General features: G+C 32.0%; 1 protein-coding gene across 1 annotated transcript; it reads left to right on the top strand.

The window, feature by feature from the left end:
* The first annotated feature begins 319 nt into the window (after window positions 1–319).
* LOC107772075 (AT-hook motif nuclear-localized protein 20) lies at window positions 320–3,496 on the top strand. Its single transcript, XM_016591560.2, has 3 exons — window positions 320–1,126; window positions 1,371–1,749; window positions 3,138–3,496. Exons 1-2 carry the CDS (start codon window positions 613–615, stop codon window positions 1,745–1,747), a joined length of 891 nt encoding a protein of 296 aa, XP_016447046.2. The 5' UTR covers window positions 320–612; the 3' UTR covers window positions 1,748–1,749; window positions 3,138–3,496.
* The last annotated feature ends 7,498 nt before the right edge of the window (window positions 3,497–10,994 follow it).

The raw sequence follows: 10,994 nt of genomic DNA, 5'->3' as shown, positions 1-10,994 counted from the left end.
CTTCTTCGACTAAAAATTACACTATATATATAAAAGTCAAAATCTAGTTTGTATTTCTATATTTCATATTTTGTATTCTCTTAACACAGCCCAAAAACATAACTTATTGGTCAAGTGTTCAATACCTTTATAAGGTTGCTGGTTCAATTTCCATTGACCACAATCTCTTTTAATTTTTTAATTGTTTTCATTATTTTGAATCCCTTTAGCGAAAATTCTACCTATCCCGCCCCCACAAAAAAACGAATATAATTATAAATCAAAGCTTAAAAAAATATAAAGAGGAACCCACAAAGCTCAACTCTTTCTTCTTGTTCCTTAATTATCATCATCACTCTCTCCTTTCTCTCTATTCCTCATCTCTCTCCCTTCTCTTTCTCTCATGATCATCTCTCTAGCTCTTTGCTTAGATCCTTGTTGAATTTATCAATCTCCTTATTCATCCTTATCTCTTGCTCATTTTGTATACTATAAAATATAAAAAAAAAAACCCTTTTGTCTCAAAATCTTGAAATTTCACATAACATAGAAAATTCCAAGTTTTTTTATTAGAACTTTATTAGTATTTTTCACTTGAAAACCCCATCTTTGAGATTATAACAAACTAAAAATATGGCAAACCCATGGTGGACAGGCCAAGTAGGTTTATCAGGAGTTGAGACATCACCCTCAGCTGGCTCGCCGGCACTCAATAAAAAACCAGATCTGGGGGTTTCTATGAACGACAACAGCGGGGGAAGTGGCAGTCACGACGAAGAAAGAGATCATAGCGACGACCCTAAAGAGGGCGCAGTTGAAGGAGCCACTCGTCGACCCAGAGGTCGACCAGCTGGCTCCAAAAACAAGCCGAAACCGCCCATTTTCGTGACTAGGGATAGCCCTAACGCGCTGAGAAGTCACGTTATGGAAGTTGCAAATGGTGCAGATGTAGCTGAAAGCATAGCTCAGTTTGCTAGAAAAAGACAAAGAGGTGTTTGTGTTTTGAGTGCTACTGGAACTGTAACGAATGTAACCCTAAGACAACCTTCAGCTCCTGGTAGTGCTGTCATGGCGTTACACGGCCGTTTCGAGATCTTATCGTTGACTGGTGCTTTCCTCCCTGGACCAGCTCCTCCTGGATCAACAGGTTGCTATCTTGTGTGACCGTCTCATCTAAAGTTAAAAATTATGTCTCCAAGTGTCTTATCTATTCTACTTATCATATTGAATTGTGTAACTAAAGAGCACACCTTTAATACTGTTAATATCGGACATATTATATTTGTAGAGCTATGAGTTCATAATATCTACAATTTATTATAACTAGTCTGTTTGATACTGTATTGAATTATGTGACCATTTCATGTAACAGTTTGAACTGTTTAATACAGGTTTGACTATATACTTAGCCGGAGGACAGGGACAAGTTGTAGGGGGGAGTGTAGTAGGGCCATTAGTAGCATCAGGACCTGTTATGGTGATTGCATCAACGTTTTCTAATGCTACATACGAGAGGCTGCCGTTGGAGGAGGAGGAAGAAGGCGGTGGACAGGCGGCACAAGGACAGCTTGGAGGTGGTGGTGGAGGTGGATCACCGCCGGGAATGGGAGGTAGCGGTGGTGGAAGGGCACAACAAGGTGGTGGTGGTGGTATGGGAGATCCATCTTCAAATATGCCAGTATATAATTTACCACCAAATTTGCTACCAAACGGTGGACAATTGAACCATGAAGCATTTGCTTGGGCTCATGGACGTCCTCCTTTCTAGAGGTAATGATAACAGCAATAATTCAAGAAAAGAAAAAAAGAGTGAGAACTTAGAACTTCTGTTAATTCCTTTTCATTATGTTGTATGGTAAAAATGGGGAAAAGGGTATAAGAAAACAAAAGGTAATTTGATGTTTTTATTTGTCTATATTTTCTCCTTGAATTTGGTTCGACCACATATGAGGTAGCTTCTCTTACTTCGATCTTCTTCTCATTAGTTTTCCTTCTCAAGAGAGGTGACATTAACGATAATAATTCCAGAAAAAGTGGAGAATTTGGAGAAGAGATAGTTAAGGACAAAAATAATTTGAGTTTTTAGTTTGTGTGTATATTTTTCTTCTTGAATTTCATTCAACATCCGGAAAAGAAAGAATTTCTTTGTCTCAACATGATTTAGCTTTTCCTTATACTTCTCTTGTTGTAGTTCTCCTCATCATTTTCTTGGTGTTTTCTAGGGATAGAGAAAAATTATTTGAGTAAAATTCTTACATCAAATTATTAAGTTTAATTAATTCCTTCCCCACCTAGGGCTCAATCTGTATCTCCTTTATAAATTTTTTCTTTGTGGTATGTTAATATTCATAATAAATAGTTCTCACCTTTGCTCTTTTCTCGATATAGCATTTTAGGGTTTCTCTCTTTTTCTTTCCTTTTCCCTATGTTTTGTTGTACTTTTTTCTTCCTAGCACTCCATCAATCATAGGAGTTCGAGTTAATTGTTCACTCGTTCTGTGTTTCTCTTCTGTTTTATTGTTTATTTGAAATATAAGGATTAAATTTAGGTTTAAATCTAGGTATATGAGATAATAATATTCACATCTACTATATAAAAAATTAGTAGATACTTTTAAAGGATAAAGATTCTTTAAGAAAATTTATTTCAAAGTCTCCCTCATGCCAACCCAGTTAACTGCAATAAAAAAAGTCATATACAAAAAGATGTATAATAAGGGTACTACCTAATCTAATTGATGTGGTTTATTTATATTATAAATATAAATAAATTCAAACAAGATTCCTGCCTTCTCATTTTAGTACTGAAACATTGTGTAACAAGTCTATTTTCCTGCAAGTACGTAGCAACTAACTATTCATGTTGAATTTTCTGTATTTAATTCCTTATTGTATTAATTAAAAATGTCTAGTGTTTGATATAGTGTAATTTTTACAAGCAGTGTGAATAATATAAAGAAGTAATTCACGAATAAGTCAGGAGGATTCAATACATAATATATATACATGAAAAAAAAAATTTTTTGATACCCCTGGAAGCTATGTGGCTCAGCCATTGCCTGCAAGTAGCAACTGCATTATTCATGTTAGTTTTTTTTATTTAATTTCTTATTGTGTTAAATAAAAAATCAAGTGTTTGATATGGTAATTTTTACTAGGAGTGAAGAGAGAATCTTAGGAAATAGAGTTTGCTGAATTCATGGAGAGATGGTGCTTTTGATGCAGAAGGAGGAGCAGGACCAACTAGAAGAATGTGGAGTATAGTGTGGCTCTATCTCTCTCTCTCTCTCTCTCCCTATTCTAGATCTGAATTTCTGGATCTTATGACAAAAACCTGTTTTCTTTTGTCAGCTTGACAATAAATGGCTCCATATAGCTATACCTATCTATATAAGAGATCATCCTATTATTCTGTTCCTTTTCTTTATTAATATATTTTCATAGTATTGACATTATCATGTTTAAGGATTGGAACACAAAAGATTCAAGTGAAAGATACAGGCCACAGCTTTTTGTATACATATCCTTGATACATGCATGTACACACTCACTCTTGTACATTCATGTCTCTTCAATTTAACCTAGCCTTTAATAGTTAGTACACTATTTTTTTTTATTTTCTTTTACCATCTGGTATTCTTGGAACTCACTAATCCAACTAGGGGTGGGCAAATGAGCGGATCTGGGTCGGGTCGGACATGGAACGGGTCGAAAAGGGTAATGAAATAACGGATAAATTATCTGGCCCGACTTATATTATACGGATAAAAAATGGGTTAACCGGCGGATAATATGGATATTCATATTATCCATCGCTTCTTGAATATGATTACTTTTGGGAGAATTCCTAGTCTTCCAAACTTGAGGAACCCCAATTTGAGTCTTTACAAATGTAAAAGTTAAACTCATTAGTTATCCATTTTCTAAGTGGATAATATGGTTCTTATTCATATTTGATCCGTTTTTAAAAAGTATTATCCAACTTATTTTTTAATGGATGATCATATGGTGGATAACTTTTTTCTTTTCTATTTTTTCTATTTGACAGAGCTTGCAATTTTGATTACTTAATTTCACTAGTTTCATGTTGGGCAAACGGTTTACTTTGCATGTGATTAGAATTCAAGCTTTAATTTTTATCTTTTATATTATCAGGTTATTTAAAAGATAATATTGTAAAATAAGATTAGTAACATGACAAATAAGTCAGATGACCAGCTACTTAGGCTATTATATCAAGTTAAATACATTAATAGTATAAAATCATTACACAAAGTTTGGTGCATAGAATAAGTTAAATTCTTAGAATTGAGTGTATATTAATGGTCAACTCCATGATATTTGAAGAAAATTGTTGGGTAACTGTGTAAAGTTGGTTTTTAAAACATAATGAGATATTCAATTAATGAACAGCCTGGAGAATATGTGAAAGAAATTGGAAACTTTAATTTTGTCAAAATGAAATACAACAAGTTCAAGGAAGATATTTTCTTTCAGAGGAAAAGATGAAAATGGTACCATCGTCAGTCAAGACTTTTTAACTAGGTCAGAAAAATATAAACTATATTAAATTAACAATAATAAAGCCTTTAATTGCTCAAGCAAATCCGTCGATTTCGTTAAAGATAAATCATTCCATTCCTTTTTAAAAGAAAAAAAAAAAACTGGAAGAGACATGTAAAATATTCAGCTACAATCTTGTCGATTTTAAAAAACGATATATACACTACTAAAAAAAGGAATTAGCGACGAACAAATTCTGTAGCTAACAGAAAAATTCGTTAATAATCCTACTTAACAATGGATTAGCAATAGATTATTAAAAAAAAATATTAGCTATGAGCAATTTAGTGTCCGATTAATGACGCAGTTCATAACTAATTTCAGTTTTTAGCAGGGCCGACCTAAGGGCCAAGCAAGTAAAGCACTTGATTAGGGCCCCTTATTTGTAGAGGCCCCAAAATTTTCTACGGTTAATGTATTTTGTCCCTTCTTTTTTTTTTAACAATATTGAGTATTTGAAAAGAAAAAAAATGCAAGTTTCAAGGAAAAGAGGCCGTTGGAGAACAATTGGAAAAAGGAATATATTTTTGCGATGGAAATTTTTAGAAGATAATGTACCCAACCTAACTCTTAAACCATTATCACAAACGCGTTAGGAAAGTCGCATTGAAAGTATTAAAGCAATACAATTTCAAACTCCACAAATAAGAAATGCTTTATTGAAATTAGTAGAAGCTAGTGAGGATCCAAAAACTAAAAGTGAAGCTAGTTGTTTAGCAATTTGTGAGCTTGAAAATTTTGAATTTTTACTGGGTATGACTATTTGGTATGATATACTATTTGCAGTTAATTCAGTTAGCAAACATTTACAATCAAAAGATATGCATATTGATGTTGCCATAGATTAACTTAGGGGTTTGATTTCTTTTTTCAAAAAATATATAGAAAAAGGATTTGCAACTACCATGATTTCTGCTAAGAAAATTGCCTCAGCGGAAAGAAGCTTTTCAAAATTAAAACTAATAAAATTTTACTTAAGATCAATAATGTCTCAAGAGAGATTAAATGAATTAGCTATATTATCAATTGAAAAAGAATTATTAGCAGAAACCGATTATAAACAAATTATTAATAATTTTACATCTCAAAAAGCTACAAAAATAAATTTCAAATTTTACTTATGTCTACAACAAAAATTTTAGGCCCCTGCTTTAGGCCACAAATATCATTATTTGAGGATTTTCACCAATCGAAGAAGAGTTTCTTCTTATTTGGCGTGGCACTTTTCTCATACCCCATAATAACATCATGATGTCTCATCCACGATGTATAGGTGGAGCTAGAGTTTAGGTTACACATTCCGTCGAACTCAATCGTTGTGACTGTATTTATCTTAAAACAATTATTAAATACGTATAAATTAGAAATTTATAATTCAGTAAATTAAATGATTAGATTCAGATCCAGTAAATTTCAAATAGTGACTTTTGACTCTGAAAAAGGTACCATATGCCGTAGAACATGAAAAGGATTAAATAAATGAAGAGATTGAAAAAAGAAAAAAATCAGTGTTTGTTTGGGTGCTACTACAGTTGGCACAATAATGGAATATTTATTAGACAATTAAACTGAGGGGTTTCTATCACTTTATTACTGGTGCTTTGAGGATTAATTAATAATTAATTAGGTCAGTGTTTGTTGTGGTCAGTGATTCCTGATTAATTAATGAAACAATTATTAATTAGCTGGTGAAGAGATGACCTATAGTAGCACACTAAAGCTAATGTAATTTAATTAAATTAACCAAAGTACTAGTAGTATTAGAGAAGTGTTGTAATGAACGTAAGAAGGATTAGTTTGAACGTCACTGTTGGAATTTTTTACTTGTTTAACATTAGCTAAAGAAGCAGGTAACCTGCCCATTAATTAATTAAAGCCTAGTCAAGGTTGACGGTCAGTCTTTGAAGTTGCAAACATATACATTTCCGAGGTATGTCTTCCCTTTTATGAATATGCCAAGACTTTAAATTAACACTCTTGATTCCGTGTTCATGTTGATATGATGCAGCAATTTTGCAATGATTTAAGTATTATATATTCACTGTTTTACATGATTTGTGTAGTTTAATCTATTTTAATTGATTAGTTACTCTTTATTTATCAAATTACAATTTGATGTTGTTAGGATCGAAATAATCAGGTATCATTTGAAAGCTAACAAAGTATATATTCAACTATGATAAATAGGACAATAAAAGAGAACATATTAAAAGAGACACAAATATTTAACATGGTTTGGTCAATTAGCTTATTCCACATGTGGAGATGAACAATTCATTATATAAAAACTAGAGTACAAGATATCGAGAGAACGACCTCAAAAGATGCACCCACAAGTGGCAGGATAATTTTTCCCTAAATAAGACTCTAAACCCCGTATGGCTACATTGTGGATACAATCAAACGAGAAGAAAAGATCCTCAATCCAAAATCTTTTCCTCCAAATAAGATAAGAAAATCAGAGCAAACTCCTAAAAAATATTTATCATAAAAATTATATATACTCATGTTATAATTCAATCTAATTATGTAAATATTTTTGCACCACTAATACATAAAACTTAAGCTCACTTTGCAAAATCAACCGATTAGAGCATATTATATATATATTGCCTTGTTATCATGGTCAACGGAAAGACTGTTATGTGTGCTTGTACTGATAGTATTTGTGTCTCATTCATTAATGAAAGAATAACTCTCCCTTAAAGCAATATAGGAGCAAGACATTATATACAAATTTAATTATACGTAGAGTCTAGGTACAACTATTTCTCCGACAAAATGGTAATATAGTTGCTCAGTATCTATGACAAAATGGTAATTAATATAGTTTAACTAAAATAAAATTTTCTTCCATCCATTGTTTACATCAAACTCCACTGACCAAACCATATGAGTTCAATTATGCTCGAATTCAATTCTTCAAATGTGTAATAAAATTTTCAAAGTGCGCGTGAAAATGCAAATTTGAGAGAGAGGACAAATTTTGCGACAATCTTTTATGTCACCTTATAAAAGGTTGGCCTTGTTTCTTCAAGAAATAATTAAAATAATAGACCATGAGTTATTGTATTAATTTACTATATTATGTGTGTGTAAGTGCATTTTACAGAAGCACTCAACACTTGTTTTAAATAGCCCGTTTGGCAAAATTATCTTATTTTGAAATTTTTTTTTTTCAAAAGTACTTTTGGTGAGAAGTAGTTTGTGTTTGACTAATTAGTTTGAAAAGCACTTCTGAGCAGCAATTAGTGTTTGGCCAAGCTTTAAAAAATTGTTTCTAAGTGTATTTTTCTCAAAAATACTTCTTAAAAAAGTGTTTTTGGAGAGAAACTACTTTTTTTTGCTTCTCCGAAAAAGAAGCACTTTTGGCCAAAAAAAAGCTTGGCCAAACAGGCTATAAGACGGCTAGCTTTCTTAACTTAAGATTAATTGTGCTGGCACATTTTCATTCACAGTCAATGATATGCTTTAGTTAATTAGATTTAGTTGAATTTTTACATTCAAAACTCGTTTTTTTTACATTTAACAAAGATGCAGCTGCTGAAATCAACAATTTGTCAATTTAAGAGGATGTTTGGGTAAATTTACACGCCGGTTAAACCAAGTTTTATAAGCACCTTTTGGATTTACAGATTTGATTAACACATATAGCACTTAGAAGCCAAACACTTAACTTATAAGCTAAATCTATCAAAAGTCATAAGTTAATCACCGCAAACTTATGACTTTTAACTTATAAATATTTTTTATTTTAGCGAAAATTGTGCTATTTTATTCCTGTTATTTCTTGTAATCGCCAAATATCCATCTCAAAACAAAACCCCGGAAAGAACTAAAAGGAGAAGAACCTAAACTCCCTCTCCATTCGGTTACTGTTATTCGTCCTTTTATGTAAAAATAATTTTTTTAATAAATAGCTTTAAAGACATTTCAATCATTTTAATTAAAAAAAAATGTTTTTGTTTTTTTATCGACCACATTAGCTGCTTGTTATTATCAGTTAAATTTATCTGAAGATATAATTTACTTATTTACAAAATTTAGTTTTAATATTCAATTTTTTTTAACAATTGATATTTATCAGCTACTTCTGAATCAGTTAGGCCTAAGTGGGCTCTAAACTTTGAACTATATATCTACTAGTAGTAGAAGTTGTATCTTAGTTTAGGGACGTCTATTCCAATAGACATGATTTTAGGATAATCAATAGCCTATTAAGAAAACATGCAGAAATGGACACACCCTGTGATATATAGAATTCAAAGAACTAACTTCAACAATTTATCTACATCTATCGCTCAAGAAATATTATAAAATATTTTTGTTATTTTAGGATGCATCTAGACACAAGAGGGGTTGACAACTCTATGATCAAGGGACTAATTCTAGTACCCTTCCCCTATAATTAACTCAAAACTCTAGAATTGATGACCTATGAATAATAGTATAATACTTCTCAAAAACAAAATAGATTACAAATTAAGAACAATGAATCAAGTAACAACTAAAGAACTATATAGCTTCATCTTCTGGACCAAGTTCTTCAGTTGTGCAGCTTGAATTCTTGAAAGCATCTTCTTGCTATGAATGGTATTTTCTTTGGATGCTTCTCTATATTTGTGTAGAATAGCATTAGTTTCAATAGCAACAACATGATGTTTTGTATAGGCATGAGTTGGACGAAATCCTTCTCTAATTTATGCTCCAAAACCTAAAAGAAATCGATTAAGGAAAAGAATCCTTGAAGGATTTGGTTTTCTTATTTGTTTTCAACTCCTCAAACATTTTCCTTTAATGCAAATATTTTCATAATTGTTAAATCCTTTTCGAACAAGAATTCCTCTAGCTAATATTATCTGATCAGCATCGTCAAAGGACCTAGTTCTATTGATATTTGCATGAAACATTTATTGCAACTTTGTATATCAGCACAACAAATATCTTCACGAGATCTAGTTCGTTGTCAGTTGTTGGTTGATTATCAAAATTACTTTTAAGCACATATTCTTCTGACATCCGCTTCAAGGGACTTGGTTCTTTCATTGACAACATTACATATATGTACACCAGTCCAGTAGCATAGTAGCAAATTCATGAAACTTGGTTCTTTCAACACAATCTATCCTGATTTGTTAATCATCAAAACATAACACGTGCTCAACTCAACAATTTTGTTGTCTAGATATTTTGTTCTGCCTAAGCATCTTTGGGATAAACCACTTTTAAGCACATATTCTTCAGACATCCACTTCAATGGACATGGTTCTTTTATTGACAACATTACATATCTGTATACTAGTCCAGTAGCATAATAGCAAGTTCATGAAACTTGGTTCTTTCAACACAATCAATCCTGATTTGTTAATCATCAAAACATAACACGTACTCAACTCAACAATTTTTATAGTCTAGATATTTTGTTCTGCCTAAATATTTTTTGGCTTCATTTTTTAACTTATTAATAAGTGAAGCTTTTGGTGAGACGACGAAGGGCAATTCCGAAATTTTTGGTTTCTTAAGGATATTGTCATATGTTGATTTCTGTTCAACACAGTTATGTTGATGACACATGTTTTGACTTTTTTTTATTTTACTACAAGGAGATGAGATTTTGGTTAATAAGAATTGACCCAAAAGCCCAAATTTCAGTCAAGGACTTTTTTTTCATTAATACAATTCCGTAAATATAGTGATACTAAATGTCCTCAAAAAGGCTGACAAAAAGTTAACGGACAAAACGCTTGTTGATTTTCATCGTTACCATCGTTTCCTCTGTGCAGAATTTTGATATTTTCTCAACTTTCTCCTCTATCTTCTTGTTCCACTAGCTCTTCCATTTTGTGTGTGCTTTCTTACAGCTCCTCTGTTTGGTGAGTATCTCAACTTTCTTCTTTCATTGGGCTGTGATGATGTTTTATACCGTGAATTTCTTCTGTTTTCTTATTGATATTCTTATTGTGCTATGTATAAATTGAAAAAAGGTAGGTTGTGGAGTTCTTCTTCTTTTGCTTATTCTATCATCTAAGTTTGTTTGAAATTACTTGTTTGCATTATTGGAGATGTTGCATGCATAAAAGAAAACTCAAGATTTGTACCTAAAGTTTAAATTTAGAGTTTAAAGAGGAATCAATCTGCTATTTTCGATCTTCTTCCTCACTTTCCTTTCATCTGTCCGATTTTTAATTCACTTTCTCATGTTGTTCTCCGAGATGGTACTGCGTTATATTCCTTTATGTTATTAGGTTAGTTTTATTTTTCTTGTTTTTTCCATTCTTTTCCCTGCATCTGAAATTATTGCTACTTCTTTTTATCTGAAAATCTTTTTTGGGAGAAGAACATGAGCTATGTTATGCGGTGCCTTCCTGAGATTTCTTGGAAGGGCGACGTAAGGCTAAGCAACTGATGTCAGTGCAGTTACTATCTGCCAACTGAGATCCCCTCCGTATGTT

Source organism: Nicotiana tabacum, chromosome 11 (genome assembly GCF_000715075.1).
Source record: "Nicotiana tabacum cultivar K326 chromosome 11, ASM71507v2, whole genome shotgun sequence".
Taxonomy (NCBI): Eukaryota; Viridiplantae; Streptophyta; class Magnoliopsida; order Solanales; family Solanaceae; genus Nicotiana; species Nicotiana tabacum.
This window is presented reverse-complemented; position numbering and strand designations above follow the sequence as displayed.

Bases quoted from the DNA above. Each gene is read 5' to 3' on its own strand.
- LOC107772075 (XM_016591560.2), top strand. From the start codon at position 613: ATGGCAAACCCATGGTGGACAGGCCAAGTAGGTTTATCAGGAGTTGAG. The intron at 1,127-1,370 runs GTTGCTATCTTG...TGTTTAATACAG, and splicing joins AGCTCCTCCTGGATCAACAG to GTTTGACTATATACTTAGCC.